This window comes from Schistocerca serialis, chromosome 2 (assembly GCF_023864345.2).
Source record: "Schistocerca serialis cubense isolate TAMUIC-IGC-003099 chromosome 2, iqSchSeri2.2, whole genome shotgun sequence".
NCBI lineage: Eukaryota > Metazoa > Arthropoda > Insecta > Orthoptera > Acrididae > Schistocerca > Schistocerca serialis.
In genome coordinates, this window is record NC_064639.1 from 815,881,883 (window position 1) to 815,906,372 (window position 24,490).

The window sequence follows — 24,490 nt, forward strand, 5'->3', positions numbered from 1 at the left end:
GGCCCGCACGCGGGAGATCAGACATTCTTGCTTGACCTTGCGGCGATGATGACACACGCTTTGCCCAATGACTCACCATGCTTTTGTCCACTGCCAGATCACCATAGACATTCTGCAAGCGCCTATGAATATCTGAGATGCCCTGGTTTTCCGCCAAAAGAAACTCGATCACTGCCCGTTGTTTGCAACGCACATCCGTTACAGACGCCATTTTAACAGCTCCGTACAGCGCTGCCACCTGTCGGAAGTCAATGAAACTCTACGAGACGAAGCAGGAATGTTTGAAAATATTCCACAAGAAATTTCCAGTTTTTTCAACCAAAACTGGCCAAGAAAAACAATGTGTTGCATTACTTATTGAACTGCCCTCGTATAAAAAATTGTATCTACAGAAAAACTGAATTAAGAAATATGTTCTAAAGTACAAAATATTATGGACATAATGCACCAATTCCGAGTTTCGTTTTATAACCACATAAGAAGACTGAATGATTCCAAATAGACATCTTCAGCATCTTTGACTCAAAACCAAAAATAAAAATACTGTGATCGGAAAAGACTTCCAGGAAATAGGTATGTAACCAGAAGAGGCACAAAGCTGAGACATCTTTAGAAAAGCTGTAGTTATGTCTGGGACTTCTGAGATGAGAAACGAACAACTGGTGCTAAATGGTGAGATGAAAACCATGCTAGACACCTATCAATGATGAAAAACTCTTCCTTAAAACTGAGAACATCCATCATGATAGTTGCAGGCTTATCATGGTCCTTAGCTGGCTATTTGATATAAAATAAATGTATTGTTTTATTATTACACATAATCAATATTAACTTAATAAGAAATGGGACATTCTTTAAATGTTTGGGTAGTTAATGAAGTTGCTAGGGGTTCAGAACTAAGTAATTTGTGTGCTTCACAATAGTAAGTAAGAAACAATAAACTTCACAACAAACCTTTTCTTGAGGCATTATAGTGAAATTTAAATCCTTCAGTACAGGTGGAGAATTTTCACTATACTTTAAGAACACATGATGAAACTTGATTTGTCCTGTTGCTGGCCAGTTGGAAGGTGGCATTCTTCCTGAAGTATTAAACACTGATTATAAGAATGCTCAACAACTATTAATCACATGCATCATTATTTAATAATATAAGGAAAATAACCTTAAAATGTGTGTTCTGTCAGATATGCATGTTATCATGGCTCTTAAACAACAGAAACTCCAGGTTATATAAATAATATAAGGAAAAAATCGATTGCTACTCACCATAAAGATGAACCGTGAATTACAGACAGGTGCTATGAAAAACTGTTACACAGTGAGCTTCCAGCCAAAAGCTTCTTCAGAAAAGAAAACAAACACACATTCACACAAGTAAGCTCACCTCATGCACACATAACTGCTATCTCTTTTTGCTATAGTCAGATTGTATTTTCTTTTTATTTATTTCTTTGAAGGTGGCTTGCCAATGTAAGTGTTACTTTGAATGACTGTTTACTTGCAATTCACTTTACACACAATGCAATTTATATTCCAGAGTTCAATTTCTTACATCAGTCTCAATTTAAATGTTTTATTCTTCCATTCTTAAGTGTTCTGAATGACTAATACATACCTTTGATAATATAATGTAAATGGATAGATGTGAAATCTATTCACCAAGCAGCAGTAGGAGAACACTGCAGTCTTCCTTCTCATCCTCTCCCTGACCTGGGGTTCTGGGTGCTTTTTCTGAACTGTACCCCTCTCCCTAAACCTCTCCAGTATTTTTTCTTCACCCCTCTTCTGCCAGAAGAAGGAGGCACTGGCTGTGGAAGATTGTAAAAGTTAAATCATTTTGCATGTGTGTTCCCCTTCCATCGCTTGGTGAGTAGATTTTTTATCTATCCATTTACACTATAATACATCTCTTTGTAATTCACTAGTTTTGAAAATGTTTTTCTCTCCACAGTTTTTGCATGATTCAGAGTTTTCAATAGATGCTGGCCAGCATCTAATGAAATGGCTAAAGGGTTTCAACTGTATTGCTAAATACAGCAGATGGAAAGACATGATTTGTCTTGCCAATGTCTTTTACTTTCATATGGATGGCACAGGCCAGCAGTGGGTTGAAACAATAAGAAAAGCTTAAGACGTGGAAGAAATTTCAGCCAGAAATTAGGAAAACATTTGATGACAACCATGACAACCAAAAGAAAATCATGCAGCTAAAGAATAACAAAGAGACGGATCCCAGTGCCAGAGGGATATGACAACAGTTGTATGTACAAATTGATTTGGGACTGTGAATCTTAATATGACAAAAGTCAGCATGGTTTCACACCTGATGAAGGGCATGACAGAGGAGTTTACTAAGCACTGATTTTGAAGGATATCACCATTGAGCCTACTTAGACATTCCATATCATGGTGAGTTGTTGCAAATATGATCCATGGAACATGCAGAAACCTAAACTAGACAGCACAAAGCTTCATCAAATGGTGCTAGCACATTGAGGCAATTCACCAGAAGAGAGTACGCCAAAAGATGTGGGAGACCATCAGGACCTCATATCACTAATACAGCTAATAGTAATAGAAGAGAGATGAGGGTTTATGAGATCTGTTGATGTTGAAACCACACAGCTTCAAGTAACAGCACTGATTGTCACCCCAACCCAGGAGCAGGTAACAATGTTAGTCAAAGAATAACCTTGTCACTCATTGTCACTAACCTCTAAATGCCAGACCAATAGTGAGCAATGGAGTCAGAAACTCCAGACATTTGCTGTAACTTTCAGACAAGATCCAAGTTCTTGATGATTCAGATGCAACTGTCTATCTCACCAATGCAACTGCTGCGCAGAAAAACAGATATTTGGAAAACAGAGGACACTTCACAGATATTTTTCCATTGTAGATGCTCTGTTCATGACATACAGTACTGTATAGAAAAAAGAATAGTGTTCACTGATTATTAACTAGCAAAAAATCAAATAGGAGGGCTGTTCTATGCACACTGAGCAACTGCTAGTGGCTACTATAAGCCTGCAAATGAAGCCCATCACTGCATCCTAGCCAAGGTCACTCTCAAACATGCATGAAATTGGGTTATCATCTCTGGATTGTGTCTGCTCCAGGTGAAAATCCTACATGGCCAACAGATAGTGCTACTTTGGCCCATACTAAATCCAATATTGCTTGTCAGATATCATATACAAAGCTGAGGATGATTATTTTACACCACGGAAACAAAAGTGTAGGGACATCATCATGTCCTTAGCATGAAGTCCTGAAATGCAGATTGGTGATAGGGGAAACTCATACCATAAGAATGAAGGTCTGCCTGTGTTCACAATACCTCAATGGAAAGAATGCTATTTCAATGTCATGTTGATTATGAGGATGTGGTTACATTACCAAAATTCCAGCATCATCATAAGGATCACTGACTACACCAGATCCAGTATTCTACAATCCACCATGAAACAGTGAATCATTATTTTGTGAGGAGGGAAAGAGCTATGCTGCATGCTGTCTGTCATACACTGTGGTGTAGCAGTTACAACAGGTGGTTAACAACATGGAGGCCACTAGTTTGATTCCTACCTTTTCCTACAATTTATGACTTTACATTTCTGATTTTAGTAAGTTTTTGGAACTTGCCTATTTATCAAATATTGTTGTTCACTAGAACATTCTATTTAAGCAGCAGTGTCCAGTTATCATGTGTTAATGTGCTACAGCAGTGGTAAATATTACATTTAAATTACAACATTTCTCTCTGAATATGATGTGGAAATCACAACATTTCTCTTCTAATGTGAACAGAAATCATACTAAAATCACACCATTTCTCTTTGGATGCATGCTGATATGCAAATAAAATGGATGAAAACAGTTTATTAGTACTTTCTCTGTGGTAACCAAGAAACAGTATTAATTGACTCAAGAAAAGGGACACAGCTGCTTTTTTTGTTTGAAGTATGCATGCTCTGATGTAATGCCATCACTTCCAATGTTATGACTGTTATATTGCTCACAGTACAAGATCAGTATTTTTCTTTGAAATTGTGTATAATGTATTGTGCAAGTGTAGAGTGTGAGGGGTTTTAAAGCAGCAGTTGTCATAATGGCACCATGGCCAAGTGGTCAAGTGTTCCGACTGGCAGTTTGTCTGCTTGACTTCATTTCCCATTGCTATCAATATTTCTTTTCCTCTTTCTTTCATTTTATTTTATTCTTTGCAATGCTAAACTGTTAATTATAAATCTTAAATATAAGTTAAATAAAAGCAATTCAATTTATACATGTAAAATATATTCAATTTTATTATGATTACTACCCTGTAAATCTAACGGTTGTAGGCCTTCACAATGTAGCACATTGCTAAAATTCTGCACAAGCCAACACTGTATTTAAATATAAATAGGAGCGCTCTCTGCTGAAGCAGGCAGTTCAACCCCTTCTGTACTTGTGTGTGTGCTAATAAACATGCTTTCAATGTGAAATGTTAGTTTTTGTTCACAACTCTGATCTCATAACTGGCACATAATTCAGGAATGGCAAAATTAGCTCTGTCATACTATTGCCAAACCTGAAATGAATAATCTTACCAGAAGGTGATTCAAGAGATGGTTCTGGCTTCAAACCAGCAAACTCCAAGACACGTTCCACACCTGTCATCTGGTTTATAAGCTGAGCTGATTGACGGATTCCCCACTGGAACATCCTTATTAGATTGAGAGACTGAGTGATTGCCAAGCCCACACTACCACCAAACACATCTGCAAGAACATTCAATAACAGAAATTACAGTTGTAGGAATTCCGCAAACTGGTTACTTAATATGATTTTAGGTCAAATGTTACCTGCGTTAGTGTAATTATCCCTCTGAAAGGAATGCTTTACATTTTTTGGCAGTTCTTTAGACAAATGAGCATTAATTATTATTAATTGCAGATTCTGCAAATTTTCTACTGCACATGAAATTAAAATTATCTACACAAAACAATTCAGCTTTGATTCATCTTTATATGAATTGCAAGTCTTCCATCACAGTATACAACATCAACTTTCGTTTTCTGTATTGAAGATCAAATTGTATCAGATGTTGGGTCATTAAAGACAGGACACCAATTTAGTTAGAGTATGACGTGGGAATGTATCAGCCGTAGTCTTACCAGATAACTAAGTCTCCCCTGACCCAGTGTTCTGGGCAAATTTTTCAGATTCTCCCCATTCCTAAACCTCACAAGCCCTTTTACTCACCATTCTTCCTTCCCCTTCAACCCTTCTGCCAGAATAAGGAGCCACTGGCTCCAAAAGCTTGAAAATTCAAATTCCTTCCTATGTATGTGTTCTCTTGTCTTTGCTTAGAGAGTGGATTTTTTTATATATCCAATTACATTACAGATTTTCAAATATTGATTACTTTGGAAACCCTTACAGTCTGAATCAAACCAAGTGTAAATTGAAGGAAGACTAAAAAGACACTAGTGCACCAACACAATCTCCATATTCAAATATGACATTAGTATCCTAATCCAAATTCATGACTCTCAACAGAAGGGAGTTTAGAGATTTTTTTAAAAATTGATATGGGAAAATACTGCCCACTAGCAAAGTTGGACACTAATTCCCATGAAACATTAAGCAAACCAAACAATATAGGTCATTCCAAAATCTGAAGAATTACTTTATGGCACAACATACGAGGGCGGTTCAGAAAGTAACCTCCGATTGGTCACAGTGCGGGTTGTGGGGGGAGTAGCGACGCCATCTGTGCGTTCACGCATTCGACAGGTCAGTCGGCATCAAGCCGTGGTCGAGTGAATGTCGTACCTGCGCTAGTTTAGTTTTTGTGGCAGTTTGAAATGTGTGCTGCAATAGAAAACCCCGCCAAATGTGAAGTGCGTGCTGTCATAAGGTTTTTTACAGCCAAAGGATATTCTGCAGCAGCTATTCATTGTGAGCTTTGTGCCGTGTACGGACCAAGAGTTATGAGTGAAGGAGTTGTCCGTGAATGGGTACATTTATTTAAAAGTGGACGAGAAAACGTTCATGATGAAGAGAGCAGTGGTAGACCATCATTGGTGACTGACGAACTCGTTCAGACAGTTGATGCAAAAGTTCGTGAAAATCGACGTTTCTCAATGTGGGAGTTGTCTACTGGTTTTCCACAGATTTCTAAGACTCTCTTGCACGAGATAGTGACAGCAAGATTGGGTTAGCGTAAGTTCTGTGCACGATGGGTGCCCAAAATTCTTACCGACCACCACAAAACTCAAAGAATGGCCTCTGCATTAGACTTTCTGTCACGTTATGAGGACGAAGGAGAACCATTGTTAAACAGAATCGTGACCGGTGACGAAACCTGGATTAAGTACGTGAACCCTGAGACAAAAGAACAATCAAAGATGTGGGCACATTCAAATTCGCCTACCAAACCAAGAAAAGCCTCGCAAGATTTTTCTGCCAGAAAACTGATGGCAACGGTGTTTTGGGATGCCAAAGGGGTGTTGTTGGTTGAATTCATGGAACGTGGTACGACCATTAATCAAGACGTGTACTGTGAAACAATAAAAAAGTTACGACGGGCTATGAAGAACAAACGCCGTGGTATGCTGACTTCCGGTATCGTTTTTTTGCACGATAACGCCCGTCCTCACTCTGCTCGCAGAACAACGGCCCTTCTTGAGTCCTTCAAGTGGGACATTATCAACCATCCACCTTACAGCCCAGACCTGGCGCCAAGTGATAATCACCTCTTCATGCATTTGAAGAAATGGCTCGGGTCACAGCGGTTTGATGACGACGAAGAGCTCAAAGATGCGGTCACAGGCTGGCTCCAGGCACAAGCGGGTGATTTTTATGCAGAAGGAATTTCAAAGCTTGTGAAGAGATACGATAAGTGCCTCAATCGCTATGGAGACTATGTAGAAAAATAGTGCAAAGATGTAGTTGTAAGATGTATATATTAAAATATTTTTATTTAACTTGGTGTATTTTTTTAAATCAACCGGAGGTTACTTTCTGAACGGCCCTCGTAAAATAAACTGCTCCACAACATAAAATAAACTGCTCCACAGTCAGGATTCTTTTGTTCTGTGACAGTTTTCCAGGTAATGAACAAAAAGTAAACTTCCTTGTGTATGCTCCAAATGCTTTGCAAGTGCAACATTTCAGTGATGAGTTGCAATATGCCAGTCTCTTGTCAATGAATGTTCAGCATCAGTTCCAAAGAGAACAGGTAATATCTAGGTAAAGCCAACTACGCAGTCAAGATATACATTATGGTCACCTTCATTAATGTTGCTCTTTGCTAATTTATGATCTTTACAAAAGCTTATATACATATATATTCTCTCAATACCTACTCAGTGAACAATGGCCATGGTAAGCCATCCAGTATGATGACTAAATCCAAGATCCTTTATGAGGGAAAAATTCAAAATCCAGTTGCAAAAACACAACGAACATCAAGGACAGCGATGCTTTTCGCCTTCACTTTATTTTTCTCCTTGGCCCTGATACTAATTTCAGTATTATCGATGACCTTGTAAACAGTAACTTGTGAGTGCTAAACATGCCTAAAACAGCACATCTATATTTATTGCAATGCCTTTTGTACCGAGGACTCATAGACATCATAAGGTGGATCAAGATGCTGCTATTTATGTGTGGTGTAAAGGATCTGGTGTTTGTGAAGCTGTAAAATTTATTGATGATTTGATGTATATTATCATAAAGAACCCTGATCCCCCCCCCTCCCCCCGGGAAAAAAGCTACACATTGATCTTGTCAAAAGCTGAGAAGCAATTCTTGGTGTTGTAGTTCTCAGAGGTACCCTGGGATGTTCTCTGTGCAAGGCACCCCTGTGCATCTCTGAGTCGCGTCCCACGATTTGTGCATGTGCAACGTTGGGCTGTTTAGTAGTGTAGTTTGTGTACTTGTGGCCTTCAGCCACTGCAAGCAACACTAGATTTATTAGGATCCTCATGCGGTTTCTGAAGCTACTGGTTTCTAGTGCTGATAAGCTTGTGGTTTTCATAACACTGAGCATATATAAGCATAAGCATATATGTCTGGTTGCACTGCTATTCTGCATTGGGCTGCTATGCAGGCAACTGCTTTGAACAACTCCCAGAGATGCATCATTTTAGGTGTGTTCAGCACTCATTCACTTCTGTTTTCAGGGGCGTTGATTATACTGAAATCAGCACTGGGGCCAAGGAGAACAAAAAGTGAAGATGAAAGGTATTTTTTCGCATGCTGTCTTTGATAGTCATTATGTTTTTGCAGGTGGTATTCTGAATTGCTCAAGTTATATGCATGGATATTATGTTACTCATTTAGCAGTTCCTTACCATTACATCTACACATAATATGTGCAATATTGTGGAGTTTGAATGTGTATGAATCTGTAACAGTCGTCACTGGAGAAATGCCAGATTTTTATAGCTCTGTTGTTAGATATTCTAGGAGCTTTGGTGTCTTTACTTGTAAATGACAGAATTCTTTTCTCTTTCTGTGTGAAACAGTTTTTTTAACATATCTTAAGGCTGGAGTCATACATAGCAGAGTAAAGAATAAGTTTGTAAAAGTATGGAAAGATAGGTTTGTTGGATAAAGTGATGTGACAATATAAATCAAAAACTTTTATTATATTGAAAAAAGTACACCAGTACTGATTAAGTTTCAATGATGTTAATAACTTAAGTGCTCATTAACAATGGAATTAGGTATAAATAATTAAGCAACTGCAATCAAAACCAATGTTAATTGAAGATATATGTATATAAATAATGACAGTTTCCTTATTCCTGACATTAGTAATTTGTATTTTTTATAATTCCAGTCTTTTCATCTAGTTTTGAACAACTTACCTTGTCCCAAGACTAGAAAGCTATATGTGACAACAGCAAGATATGCTACACAAACCAAATCCAGCCAAAGTCCGAAAGCTCTACTGATAGCAGTAAATATGTAAAAAGCAGATGAATTTACATCCTGTAAAATATAAACATAATCAAACAATGGAAAATTGAGGATGGGTTAATGACAATATTGTGAAAAGGGTGGCTGCTTCTCATCATATAGTAGAGATGCTGAGTCGCAGATGGCCTCGGCAGCCAGAGACTGTGGTCATGAGTGTGTGGGTTGCATTTGCATGTGTGTTTGTGTGTGTGTGTGTTTGCTTGTTTTTTGTTTGTTCTGATGAAGGCCTGTTTGGCCAAAAGCTTTGTTTGTCGTGCCTATCTGCGACTCAGCATGTCTAGTATATGGTGATTAGCAACTTTCCTTTTAATAATATTAACATAAACATAATTAATTGATACATAGTCTGACTCATGTCTATGTAATATTGAAAAGTATCAAATAGACATACTTGAATATGATCAAATTCCTTTTCGAGCAATTTCTGTGCACCAAAGGCACGAATGGTTGGAAGGCCTTGAAGGGACTCATTGGTGTGAGAAAATACAGGGCTGCGTGCTGAAAAACAGGGATAAGGTCATCAATAATACATATATCATTTCTAAATTAAATTTAGCATGACAATAATCTCTGATATGATTTTTTTCACTGCTTATGCAAATATAGTCTCTTTTTAAAACATATATCTGAAAAAATTGGACTTTTAACAAAGTGTGGATATGATTCCTTTGTAAGAACAACACCAGACAAAGAAATCAACAAACTACAGAATGCACCCAACTTCTGCATTTTTTTTCTTCCACAGCCTGTTAATTTGGAACAGATTTAACAGCTCTTAAATTCTTGTACTTCTCTTACCACGTAACTTGTCACTTATAAAGCAATTATTCTAGGTTTACATTATATCATAGAACTCCTCATTTTGTATTGCCTGAATTTTTTTTTTTATCTTCGAATTTAAGATTTTATGTGACTACCAATCTTTCCAGTATCTCTGTCTCTCTCATACTACCTTGACACAAGCAAAATGAGGCTCCTCACACTCCTAACGAAATATTTGTCATTGAATTCACTGTATTTCAAAGTTGAACTGTGCTCCCACACTGTGATAAGTTTCATAAAAATTTACCAACTCACATGTAATGAATGAGAAATTTTGTATGTGTGTGTTCTTGTTGTCTGACAGAAAATTTCATAGTGAGATCCATCATAAAATAAATTAGATTCATGATGAAAATTTAGATAATTTCTGTACCTTCAGCATACATCATTAATTTTTCTAAAGCACAATGGTTTATTTTTCATTCCATTCATAGTTTGTTTTTTATGCACATGGTGGCTCACTTTCTCACACCTTGTCTGCTTCACTTAGTGAGCAGTATTTTCATGCTTTTCTTCAGCAGAGCCCCCAATTACCTGGGGTTTGAATGGGTTATTTTTACTTCGAATTATCCAAGGTGTTTTCAGGATTTAATGACAAGCCCCCTCCCCCATGTGTTATCCAGAGGTACAGGACAAAAGAAAAGTTTGGCTTACTACTCAGCTTTTAAATGAGTTGATGTTGTGGTTTTATTGCAATTACAAGATAAAAATAAAATGGCTCTGAGCACTATGGGACTTAACTTCTGAGGTCATCAGTCTCCTAGAATTTAGAACTACTTAAACCTAACTAACCTAAGGATATCACACACAGCCATGCCCGAGGCAGGATTTGAACCTGCGACCATAGCAGTCACGTGGTTCCAGACTGTAGTGCCTAGAACCGCTCGGCCACCCCAGCCAGCGCGATTGCAAGATTTTTATCATTGTCATTCTGATTCAGTTGCACAATAGTTTCTTAAGAACACTTAGTTTCAGTGAAAATCCTCTCATGTTCTGCCTTAACAGTGCTATCAGCTGCTTTCTTTCTGCAGTAGTAAGACTTGCCTCCATTCACAAAGACCAGTGTGATTGTTTCTTGTTGCAGTTTTAGTTGTCTGCCAGCAATTGAACAGCATCATATCAAATGTTAAGTCCATGAAAGTCAAAAAAGCTAAAACAGAAACATGTAGTGGTTTCATTTGAAAAGAAATTAGAAGGAACAAAACATACTCTTAATTTATAGAAACAGTTCTATGGAGCTAGTAAGTATAGTCCATCAGTTCAAACTACAGGTGGCTGGGCAAGGAACAGAAAAAAACTGTTAACCCTTTTAGCCTCTTCCATATAAAAAAATAATAATTTTAAAATTTTTCACAAAATTGACCTTTACCATCACAGTACACAATTCATATCTAGTTCTATGAGCAATGAATCAGGTATGTGTACTTGGATTCTTAATTATAGCAGGCATGTGAAAGGTGGCTACACTTCAAAAACATTTGAGAGTTACAAAGCCTGGATGAAGGTTTCCCATTACACAACATAGTAGCCATTGTGTTTTGTAAAGAATTGCGCAGGATTTCAGGAGGAAACAGACTTATACATTCATGCAGCTGTACAGTGTTGATGAGACAGGCTTAAATTCTAGAACGTTATCCACAATAACTTTAAGATCATGAAATGATGTGAGTGACATGAGTGCTAAGCATAATAATGGACAACTGACTGTAATGACATGTGCCATTACTTTAGACACCATTTACCACACGTGGCCACTGGCAAATCTTAAGAGTCAACAAATCTGGAAAAAAAAGCTCCCATGAGTCTCTCAGTCTACTACAAAAATTATTCAAAGCATGTGGCTGTCAGCAGATGTCTTTCATGACTGGTTTCATCAGTCAGCCTGAAGAGTTGAGCAGCTCCATCTCAGCTAACAGAAGCTCAATTTCAGTTGAATTGAGATAGAACTGTGAAGTTTATTCCTACCTAACATTACAAGCCTAATTCAGCCCACAGACAAAGGATTTGTATGGAACAACATTTCCAGAAGCAGAAGCTTACATATAATACACTACCTGACAAAATAAGTGAAGCATTCCGAGGGCATGGCCAGATGTCAATGCAACTTTTTGGCACGTAAATAAGTAGCACTGCAGTTCACTGTGACAGACAGCACAACCATCATAGTGCATTAGTGTTGTTCATACTTAGTGTTGTCATCAGTGTTGTCTGCCATGTTTGCTTTTTGAATGACTGTGAATCTTTGAGAGAGACAAATTATTAAGTTGTTGTATTTTGCATATATTTTCATTCAATTTTGTCATGTGGAATAATGTTCTGGGTAAGTCATTTCTAAGAGGAAAAGTCTTTATTGCTCAAAAATGTTCCATAAGAATAATATGCAGTGCCCACCCACAATCATCTTGTGCACATCTGCTTAAGGAGTTAGGCATTTTGATATCTGCTTCACATTATCATCATGTAGGAAAAGGTGGAAAAACAGGCAAATCGGTTGCAATAGTATAAGGTTTGTTGAAAACTACGTGACCTAGGCTTTAACATCTTTAAAAATGTCTTCTTCAGAATGATCAATGGCTAACAATAGTTACATGATGTTGTAGAGGCACACTAAATAAGTAGCCGTAAGGCACAAATGAAGATCGAATTCACCTCCATAAATATAAAACCATAAAATATTGCGCTGTTATCAGAAAGTGCTTCCAAAAGTGAAGTTCACTAGTTGCATTTGTGAAACACTTTATAATGACAGCCAGCATGAAATTTGGTGGTTTTATTATTATAGATGTGAATTTTATCTTCCTTTGTCGCTTATGACAGTACTTTTAACATACCTCCGCAACATCGTATAATCAGTGTTAATCATTGATCCTTCTGAAGAAGGTGCTTTTTAAGATATTGAAACCTACAGCAAGCAATTGTCAGTAAACCTTGTACTATAGCAACTGATTTGGCTGTTTTTCCACTTTTTCTACATGAAGAGAACATTGCAGTTGCTGCCTCTGGCCATGTTCAAGATTTTAAAACTTTGCGATGCATTTATTCCCTCACAATTTGTTGTTATAATGCTCTGCAGTTAAAAAGGAGCAATGAAGTATACAACAATGATACCAGAGTAAAAAATGGCATTTATTACTCCCCATTAAGGTTGTCTTTAGTGCAAAAAGAAGTGCACAACAGCACCACTAAAATTTTTGATTGCTGACTTGATCATACAGAATTTGAAAATAAACTGAAAGTTTCTCCTTAACAACTTCTCCTACTTTGTAGAAGAATTTCTATTATTTCCATTAATGATACAAATGATCCATGGACTATGAAACTAACTTGTAGGGCATTTAATGGATGTGAACAGCCTCAGATGTTGAGTGACCACTGTAAAGGGCAATGAGATGCCACATACTCATGTGAGACAGTGTTATAAGCACATGGCAGAATTTGAAAGAAGACTCATTGTGGGTCTCCATTTAGCCAACTGGTCTGGTCATTCAATATCTAGATTTGTGGGGTGTTAGGATATGACAGTGACCTGATGTTGGAATCTGAAGGCAGACATACTTGTAGCCATGGTTCTGTCTTCATATTTGTACCTGCCATCTTAATACAAGTAATGGGCTCATTGCAACATTATATTTCATGCCATAATTGAAGACATGCATGGAAAAATGGGCTAAACCTCAAAGTTAAAAACTTAGAGATACATGTTGCCATCAGTTTTTGGATACAGGAAATATCAAAATTGACATTGGTCTCACCTCTTCATATACTAATGTGACATTTAGGGGTGAGACCAATGTCAATTCCTGTACCCTGAAACAGATGGCAACACTTATCTCTAAGCTTTTTCCTTTGAGTGTTAGCCTGTTTTTTTGTGCATGTATTCAATTATTTGTTGGAAGCTAGCAACAGCTGGGCTAAGGAATTAGTGTCCCATGCATAGACTGCTGTTAACACCACAGCAAAAATGGCTGTGTCTGGAGTGATGTCATTACTGGCTGGCATGGACTGCAGATCGATGATGCTGAGCAGTGAGTTGTGGTTATGCTCTACCCCAGATGATGATTGTGTGACAAGTGTGGTGGTGACCTGGGGAGAGGTCCCATTCTTCCAATGTTTTGGAGAGGCACATCAGAGTTATTGCTGGCATCATGGTTTGGAGGGCCGTCAGGTATACTACAGGTCACAGCTGGCAGTGACTGGAGGAAATCTGATGGCAAAACAGTACGTCGTGGATATCCTGCTTTCTTATGTGTTACTTCTCATGCTAAAGTACTGTGGTTCCACTTTTCAACAGGACAATGCTGGTCCCCAAATGGCATGTGTCTATATGAACTGTCTGCATGATGTTGAGGTACTTATATGGGTGGTAAGAACACCAGATCTGTCCCTGATAGAACATGTGTTGGACCAGCTCCATTGTCAACTCAGTCCCAGTGCCAGTATCTAAGATCAAGGACCAGTTACAATAGTTGTGGGTCAGCTTGCCTCCCCAGATGGTACAATGGTTTTGCATCATCTGTCCCAACTGAATCAGTGCACACATCCAGGCCAGAGGGGTGCAATGTCATGCTGGTGAGTGGGCTCATACTTCCAAGTTCTTTGTAAATTCGACTCAGTTTTGTAATCACCAAAATAACATCACATTACCTCCCAACCCATGAAGTTTCATTTTGTTTCCTCCTCTGGGTGCATAACTTTTTATTTTGTCAGACAGTGTATATAGCAACACACACACACACACACACACAGAGAGAGAGAGAGAGAGAGAGAGAGAGGGGGGGGAGGATGTTGCTAAGAATTCATACATATTTTTCTTCAGAGTTAAGAGAATACACATATATGCACAATACAAGCACATCTGCACAATTATATTTTGCAACCCAGTTGTACTGTGCTGGCACAGCAGTTTGACTGCATCCTGGACTGGAACAAGTTAAGCGCATACTTTGTCAGAGCTTTGACTATGTATCACTGTGCCCAAGAATGAGGAACATCCTACCCACAAACCTTCCTACTCCTCCCAAAATGGATTCTAGTACTTATCAAAATTAAGAATTATCCTCATTCAGCCCTATGCTATACCTACTCACAGCTCCTTGCCACATGAGTTACATCCCTGTAGAAGCCCCAATGGTAAGACCTGTCTGTTGCACCCACCCAACATATCCTACTCTGCTACATGCATACCATATCTATCAGAGGCAATGCCACCTGTTAAAGCAGTCATATTACATACCAGCTCTGCTGTAACATCTGCACAGCATATTACAATGAATGGCTCCTGCCAAACTGTGACCATGAGTGGAATTAATAACCTATTGGGAGAATGCACTGCTGAGCAGAACATGCTCAGTTTCAGTGGCTGCTTCACAATCATGCCATCTGTATGCTCCATCCAACATCAGTTTCTCTGAATTACATGGATGGGTATTGTCTTTGCAACACATCCTTCAGTCTCAAACTCTTCTGGCCTCAGCCTTCACTACACTACCCATGTCAGAACCCACCCCCACAAATGACTAATTTCACTCATTTTACACTGACATCCTCCTCTCCACAGTCTCCTTGATCTTTTCTTCTTCCTCCACCTCTCAATCAATTCCTACGTGTCACTGTGCTCTGCAGACAACTCCCCCTTGGCTGCAGTCAAAGTGAGCTCACTGGTGCCATATTCTTATTCTGTGGCCCTGCTGCCTCTCCTTCCCAGCAGTCCGCCACCCCTCCCACCCCTGCTGCCACTCCTTCCCAGCAGTCTGCCACCCGTCCCAACCTTACCTCTTGTTCAGTGCCTCTTTTCTCCCCCTTCCTACTCCAGCCAACACAGCCCAATGAGGTTAAAAGAAAACAAAGATAGAACAAATTAATGTTGACTTTGATGACTTTTTGCAATTAGGGTAGTTGAATATAATGAGTGGGTGGACTAAAAGTAAATGTGGCTCAGAATGCTTTTGGTAAAGTAATTATAGTTTTCAAAGTGGAAGAAAGATTTACAGTCAATACCAGTTTTTAGGAGTTTTGACAGTGAAAGATGGTTTTTTCCATGTGAAAAACATTAAAAAACTGAGAATTACTCACTGAGAAAGGAAGACGTGTCATGGAAATTACAACAGGGCATAGGAAAATAGACAAGTGTGTCAGACTACAGACAGGAATGGATGATGTAAATATGACCATAATTAAAATTAAATGGGAGTGAGCAGGAAAAAGGATGATAAGTGGAACACACAATTTCTTAACTAGATTCAAAGAGATTAGAAAAGACTGATATGGTGAACCAATGGAAGATAAAAAGTCACACTGGGAAACATGCAGGAGCAACATGTATGCATGTAGCTGAAGACAGTAATGCAAAGAAAAGGCGACATTCATCCAGCAGTGGATGTCTAATGATGATGATTCTTCAAGATTTCTTTTTGGAAATTCTTTCTTTAATTTTTCTATGCAATGTACAGTTGTTCCTATGTTCAACTGATCCTTGCCATTTCTCATAAATAATTTTTCAATGTATCAAGTAATTTGCTAACAGCCTTGCCAGAGTGGTGACACCAGTTCCCGTCAGATCACTGAAGTTATTTTCTATCAGGCTTAGCTAGCACTTGGATGAGTTACCATCCGGGTCTGCCAAGCACTGTTGGCAAGTGGGGTGTACTCGGCACTTGTGAGGCCAATTGAGGAGCTCCTTGATATAGAAGTAGCAGCTCTGGTCACAAAAACTGACAACCACTGGGAGAGCAGTGTGCTGACCACATGTACCTCCATACCCATATCCAGTTACACCTATCAGCTGAGGACGACACAGCAGCCAGGCCTACCAAGGCCTGTTTGGACAGAGAGAGCATCCAGTAAATTATCCTTTACGTTCTTGCATTGTTCCTAATTTTTTAATGGTGTTGTATCTAAAGTACTATTCCTTAATCACTTTGCCTGCATCTCATCTTTACTATCTTCAAGTACCTTTTTAATATGCCTAATTTATGAATTGATGCCAATAATGGGCATGTTGAGAGCATTTGCTAAGATATCCAGATGCATCAAATTACCAGTGGGTCACTGTCTGGTTAGATAAAAGTTGACCTGCTTTTGATTGCCATCACGGTTGTTCTTATTAGCCTGTAACTTAATTTTCCTCTTGCTGTATTATGTACTGATACCAAGAAACCATGCTGGTAACAAGTATGCAACTCCTGTTTGAGGGCTATATATTCCTACAGTTTTCAAATAGTTCTCCAGAAGCACTGTTGTAATCATCCATAGTTATGATATTGGCCTCAACGCTGTCTTAATGGTGTACAGGTTTGTCTATAACATTATAAAAATTACTGGATTATCCAGCATCATTATCTATAGCTGGGAAATGAACTAGCAAAATAAATACAACTATTAAAATAGAATTTATTTTTATGTACATTGAATTAATACAGGTACAAATAAACAAAACACATCACAATAATTTTTCTGTCTCTATGATTATGTTGTCTTTACCACATTCTCCTTATGAGTTACTGCAATGACCACCACTACATGTCATAGCCAGATATGAGAAGCAAGACAGTCTGAGCAGTGGCAGCACTGTGACTGACCTGCCAAAGAGATTAGCAACAACAGCACTAGCCACACCATGCTGCGAAAAGTCGTCGGCTGGCCACACAGTCCAAATCGATATTTTTGGCTGATGCCAAACCATCAAGACCTGGAAGTGAATCTCGCCTTTGGCCACTATCATGCTCTTGCAAGTGCAAACACTACACATGACCTTACTTAAATATGTTGGCCATTACAACCAGTTCATCTCACTTCTTTGTGCTACACTGTTACCCACCCCAATGATCAAGAATTACAACTAGGCTCCAAATTTTGGCGTAGCATTTTAGTATATTATATTGATCACTGTTTACGCTTGGCCAGACTAACTGGACACTGTTTATCAGAAAGGATCTTTGCTTGTGATATGTATTTGTATTTTCATGGTGCATGTAATAAATGTGTGTTAGTGACTGAGTTGTTTTCTTTCAGTCATAACAGTTGTCTTCACAGCCTGCCAGAGAAAAAGAAATTCTGTTTACCAAATTTACTGAGCTAATTCATGATTCAAACAAAAGCTTTACCAAAATAGAAAATTTGTGTTTTTAATTATCCTTGATGGACAGTTTTGCAAACTCAATATTGCAAAGCTGACTAAAAGCACGAGAAATAATTCCAAATTGCAGTTGGCATACAGTACTAGTTTACCGTACCAGATCTGCATCCAACCATATTTCATAACCCAATAAAAATAATCATTTATTTCTATTCCCTTCTTTCTTTCTTCCTTCTTTTTTTAAATAACTAAATAAGTAAAATTTAAAAAATAGCAGTTGAGCTGCTTTGTATTCATTAATAATTTCTCGTCTTTTCCTCTAATAGTAAATCAGAACCAGTTGATCCCTTCATGTAACTTGACAAATATTTCACTATTACCAAAGTTAGTAAATGTGTTGGAACACAAACCCTTACAATAAATCTGCCTTAGACATTTACATTCATGATTATGAACCATGGCAAACAAATAGATTAATGATCGATTCGTTACTCATACCATTTCAAAAATAAATATCACATGCTTTAAAGTACTCACTTATTGATTCAAGGCGTTTCAGACTGCGTGAGGCAGAAAGAAATATTTTACGAATCACCCAGAATACTCCAATCAATACTACAGTTGGTATCAGTGTCCAAAAATTAATCACAGCAACTGTGATAACTGTTCCTAGAAGCAAAAGGATGATCTGAAAGAACCACAACATCATGAGTATGCAATAACGTTACTTGGAGGTTTACATATAATGTTCTATGTTTTACTATGATTCAAATATCACATAAGTACTGCAAGAAAATAAATATTATTATCTATTGATTTCTCAAGCCAAACAAAACGGAAAATTTATTCACTTAGTGTTGCATCATCACGTACATTTTTGGGTTGAACATCAATCAATTCTAAAATCAAGCAATTTAAAACTGATTGCACCATTTCTTCACCATCATCCCATCCCTCTACTGTGCTTGTGTCAATCTTTGATTCATGCACAGAAGATGATCATGTCATTCCTTTCTGTACCACTGGATCTTTTTTGCTATTCCTAGAACATGGAGCTCCTGTCTTCTCACACTGTTTCTCATATTACCTTCTAATATGTGTCCTGCCTAAGGCCTCAGAAGTCTTGTTTCTGTTGATTTAATTCACTATAATTATTTTATCATTAAACTACGTGCTTTGGATCAACAGATCAGTAATGATATGGTCATAGTATAATTAAATTAAAGTACTGTCTATTTGCTGGTCTATTCAGGGGCATTCTCTTAATCATACATAAAATGTGTAAGTACCTTTGTAGTTTCTTTTCAGGATCATTATCATAAGCATAAGAGATACCAAAGCCCAAGTAGTCAAATATATGGACTTGCCCTAATAGTATTTGATAACCCAAAACATTTGCATATGTGGCAATTCACAACTGGGCCACAGTGTCGTGTCATTGTATCTGTGTGTATTTATGTGCTCTCAAGTAGAATGTAAGTTCATATATGAGCAACTACTGTCTAACGTGATTTTTGAAGTTTTCCCAGTGTAATCAGTATTCCATGAAGTTTCATGATTGCAGCCAGGTGATAGTGACATCTTGCCAAGCTATTTCTGCTGACAACCATTCTGTCATCTTTCGGTGATTGTTTCACACTGGAGATTGCTAGCACTTGTCATTAAGGCTACAGCAAGACATGGTGTGGAGAGTCATGTGCAAAGGTTACCATTGCATGAGCACCCTCTGTTGCATTTAACACTCTCTTTGAATATGGCTCCATTTGTTGTGAGCAGGTGCATGCATAATGATGATTCTACATTCACACTCTCTGTTGGAATGCATGGCTGTGGAGTCAGGATTCAGGTGTCAGCAGGATAAAATTAACTGTTTTTACACATCTCACAAGGCATAAAATGTTTTCTTTATGAAAGAAATCACTGACCCATGCTTTGTCCAGTTGAAAGCTCCCGTCACTATTGATAAGATCTTCCACCAAATATATATCCACGGATTCCTTAATAACTGCATTCCACAAGAATCTTGTTGGAGCCAAGATTTCCATGGCAGGATAATGCGTTGATTGTCCTGAGGATATACAATGCTCAGCTGTGTCTGGATCACTGTGCTGCAAAGGTGAGTGGGTGAACATTTGCAAAACACTTTTCAAGTACTTTGAGTGTTGACTGACCAACATAAGGTTTGTGACACAGTCTACTGCGATCCCAAATCTTATTTTACTGAACCAAATAGTACATAGGTCTTAGTAGGTGGCTGTAAGATTACTTAAATATGATGTTTCTTTAGGATTCTGCCAAATTTAAACAAAACATTGCTGACCTATTTGAGGAACACCTTGGACTTGAACAGGTCCTTCTCCTCTTGATCTCATAAGTGATCACATTTCTTCCACATTAAAACTGTGTTGATCTGATGTGGACAGTACCCATTAGCTTTGAAGAACACAGAGTGTATGTTTTCCATCTCCTTTGCCAAGGCTGTTTCTATCAGATGCAACATGTGCTTGGTACACTTCCATTGTATATTGGATAGTCTCATGGACTGAATTCAGCTGCTGAATCAATTGTGACAGCTCTTGTTCACTATCCATTAGCTTTGAAGAACACAGAGTGTATGTTTTCCATCTCCTTTGCCAAGGCTGTTTCTATCAGATGCAACATGTGCTTGGTACACCAAAGTTTGGATACCCATTGTCTGAGAAATATGGTAGCAGCAAGGTGCCTGCAAATACAGGTGCATATGAGTGGGCTTACAGTAAACAATAAGCCCCAATGACTCATCCACTTTGTGACTAACTAAGATGTCATAAAATGGTGCCACCTTTTTCCACTTCCATTGTATATTGGATAGTCTCATGGACTGAATTCAGCTGCTGAAACAATTGTGACAGCTCTTGTTCACTATGGAGCCACACTACAAAAGTATCATCAACATATCACCAGAATACTTTTGGTTTAAGTTCTGCTGAATTGTGTCCCCTCTCTTCAAAGTCCTTCCTAAGAATGTTTGCTACCAGAGGGGTGAGAGGATTATCTATGGCAACACTGTCAATTCACTTAAAACATTCTGCACTGAATAAACAGTAAGCTGGGGAATGACACGATGAAACATTGCTGTAGTATTGGTTTTGAACTTGCTGCTAATGAGTGACTATGAATCCATGAGAGGGACCCTAATGAATAATGAAAAGACATTAAAACATACCAATAAGTCTGATTCAATGAACAGTAGTGATTCCAGTCTGTTAATAAAGGCAGCAGAGCTGCAAACATGATGAGAGTATTTTCCCACAGAAGGTCTCAGCAATGAAGCAAGTTGTCTAGCAAAATCATGTGTAGTGTACTGGTACTGCTCACAACAGGATGAAATGGTAGACCTTTCTCATGAAGTTTTAGAAGACCATTTAATCTTGGTGGAAGAGGACTTTACGGTCTTAATATTTTTGCAACTTCCTGCAGAAAAGATGAAGATTTAACACTAATGTTTTTCTTTTTACTCCCCTGTAAGGTCTTTATCATTCTTCCAGTAAGTTATTTCTCTAAGCAGGCTCTAACTTTACTGGCCAAAGGTCTCACGTGCCAACAGTACAGTGACATTTCTCTTATCCACTGGAAAGACTACTTTTCTTGTATCTTCTGTAGCATGGCCCTTTTCATAGAAGAAATATTACTCTTATGAGGTGGAACTCTCATAGGTGTGTAGCATGTTTCACATCTCATTTGTTCTCCTGTGTCACTGGAAAGAGCTCAAACAGTTCCCTGTACCCAAATAGCGGCAATAAAATCAGATAAAGGCAAATTTCTAACTTTTCCCAAACACTGACAGTGTCACACTGTTGACTTCTTGTGGTGACACTGCTGACAGATAGGGACCTTTCATAATCGTCTTGAAGAAGATTCCTTTTTATGAACGCGGTACAACTCTGCCATGGTAACACTGTCACACTGTCAAGCCATTCGCAGGAATGGGAGAATGGCTGCAATCTCCATGAGCAGACAAAACATTTCTTTTGAAATAGCATCCGGTTCATGATGTTTCAGATAGCAGTCATATAATGTTCACATCTTGCAACGTATTTTGGCTGACAACCATTCAGCCATCTTCAAGTGAGTGTTTTACATTGGGGACACCTAGTGCAAGTCACTAAGTTCATAGCAAAAACTTGTGCCGAGATGCATGTACAAAGATTGCTGCTGCATGAACATCCTCTGTTGAGTTTAGCACCTTCTTCAAATATTGCTCCATATGTGGCATGCGGGTGCATTCTAATTGTGATTCTGCATGCATACCCTCTGTCAGAATGTGTGCTCATGAAGTTAAAGTTCAGATGCCAACAAAATAAAGTTAAGGGCACTAAACTTCTCACTGGGCATAAAATGTTTTCTGAAGCTGGTACAATTAAGAAAACTTCCTGCCAAATGTATTTCTGTAGATTTCTTAATAACTGAATACCAGAAGGATCTAATTGGGAGCAAGATTGATTAATCAACTGTGGTCACTGACACATTCAACTTTACTATCACAAATAGATTCAAATTACAGCCCAATCCTCAATAAAACTTATGCATCAACCACCCACCATTAATAACAAATTTAGTAAGGTTCAATTTTATCTATTTTATACGTTCAACTGCTTTGCATGTAGTAGATTTCCTACAGTTCCTCATCCTATTTTTAAAAAAGAGAAAGGATGTGCAGAAAGTTCATGTGTCAAGAATTTCTCAAAATTAACATCAGATTAACATTCCAGAAGATTGGAAAAGGGCACAGGTCATCCCCGTTTTCAAGAAGGGACGTTGAACAGATGTGCAGTACTATAGACCTATATCTCTAACATCGATCAGTTGTAGAATTTTGGAACACATATTATGTTTGAGTATAATGACTTTTCTGGAGACTAGAAATCTACTCTGTAGGAATCAGCATGGGTTTCATAAAAGACAATCGTGTGAAACCCAGCTCATGCTATTCGTCCACGAGACTCAGAGGACCATAGACACGGGTTCCCAGGTAGATGTTGTTTCTCTTGACTTCTGCAAGGTGTTTGATACAGTTCTCCACAGTCATTTAATGAACAAAGTAAGAGCATATGGTCTATCAGACCAATTGTGTGATTGGACTGAAGAGTTCCTAGATAACAGAATGCAGCATGTCATTCTCAATGGAAGGAAGTCTTCTGAAGTAAGAGTGATTTCAGGTGTGCAACAGGGGAGTGGCGTAGGGCTGTTGCTATTCACAATATATATAAATGACCTTGTGGATAACATCAGAAGTTCACTGAGGCTTTTTGCAGATGATGCTGTAGTATATCGAGAGGTTGTAACAATGGAAAATTGTACTGAAATGCAGGAGGATTTCCAGCAAATTGACGAATGGTGCAGGGAATGGCAATTGCATCTCAATGTAGACAACTGTAATGTGCTGTGAATACATAGAAAGAAATATCCTCTATCATTTAGCTACAATATAGCAGGTCAGCAACTGGAAGCAGTTAATTCCATAAATTATCAGGGAGTAGGCATTAGGAGTGATTTAAAATGGAATGACCATATAAAATTAATTGTCAGTAAATGAGGTGCCAGACTGAGATTTATTGGAAGAACCCTAAGGAAACGCAGTCCAAAAACAAAGGAAGTAGGTTATAGTACACTTGTTCACCCACTGCTTGAATACTGCTCACTGGTGTGGGATCCGTACCAGATAGGGTTGATAGAAGAGATAGAGAAGATCCAACGGAGAGCAGTGTGCTTCGTTACAGGATCATTTAGTAATTGCAAAAGCGTTACACAGATGATAGATAAACTCCAGTGGAAGACTCTGCAAGAGAGACACTCAGTAGCTCGGTACGGGCTTTTATTGAAGTTTCAAGAACATACCTTCATGGAGGAGTCAAGCAGTATATTGCTCCCTCCAACAAATATCTCGTGAAGAGACTATGAGGTTAAAATCAGAGAGATTAGAGCCTACACAGAGGCATACTGACAATCTTTCTTTCCAAAAACAATACTAGACTGGAATATAAGGAAGAACCGATTGAGGTACTCAAAGCACACTCTGCCACACACTGCCAGGTGGCTTGCAGAGTATGGTTGTAGATGTAGATGTAGAAGTAGATTATTTTTCTGTGCTGACCATTTGAAATATTCAAAATTTTTGGTAACATTTTCGGGCAGCAGCAGTCTTGTAATCTATATAAAATCACTGAAAAAACAGCATAGATCACAACGGTACTTTATTAAAATGACCAGTTTCAGCCTATACTTAGGCCATCTTCAGACAGCACCATCAGTTGGAGCTGACAATGCATACAACAGCCAGTTGACCTCAGTCAGGTTGATTGGAACCAATCTATCCCATATCTTTATGCAAGTACTCATAACAGTAAGGACATGAATTCCATTGCTCATTCTGAATTTTACATTTTGGAAACCATCATACAAGAGGGTATTTAAAAAAAGCTTCCAAATGAAAGGTTTGATTGACAGTCTGACCTGGGGGAACAAACTCTGAATGCATATCAGCATTGTTTTGATGTTTTATCTGACTTGATAACCTTTTTTTGAATGGGATGACAATGATGTTTTCCATTGGTTTGACTGTTGCTTTGTTTC

The 24,490-nt window shown here is 38.3% G+C and overlaps 1 protein-coding gene across 3 annotated transcripts in view; it reads right to left on the reverse strand.

Moving 5' to 3' along the window:
• The window catches only part of LOC126458056 (probable multidrug resistance-associated protein lethal(2)03659), a 475,280-nt gene that overhangs the window by 87,223 nt on the left and 363,567 nt on the right, over positions 1–24,490 (reverse strand). For all 3 annotated transcript variants that reach the window (XR_007585566.1, XM_050094853.1, XM_050094854.1), the window contains 5 exons: positions 18,416–18,566; positions 9,374–9,480; positions 8,871–8,994; positions 4,599–4,769; positions 955–1,082 (listed from right to left, as the gene is read on the reverse strand). Coding sequence is in view for 2 of the 3 variants with exons in the window: in XM_050094853.1 (XP_049950810.1) it covers positions 955–1,082; positions 4,599–4,769; positions 8,871–8,994; positions 9,374–9,480; positions 18,416–18,566 (681 nt within the window). In the remaining variant the exon portion in view is untranslated. The remainder of the gene's footprint in view (positions 1–954; positions 1,083–4,598; positions 4,770–8,870; positions 8,995–9,373; positions 9,481–18,415; positions 18,567–24,490) is intronic.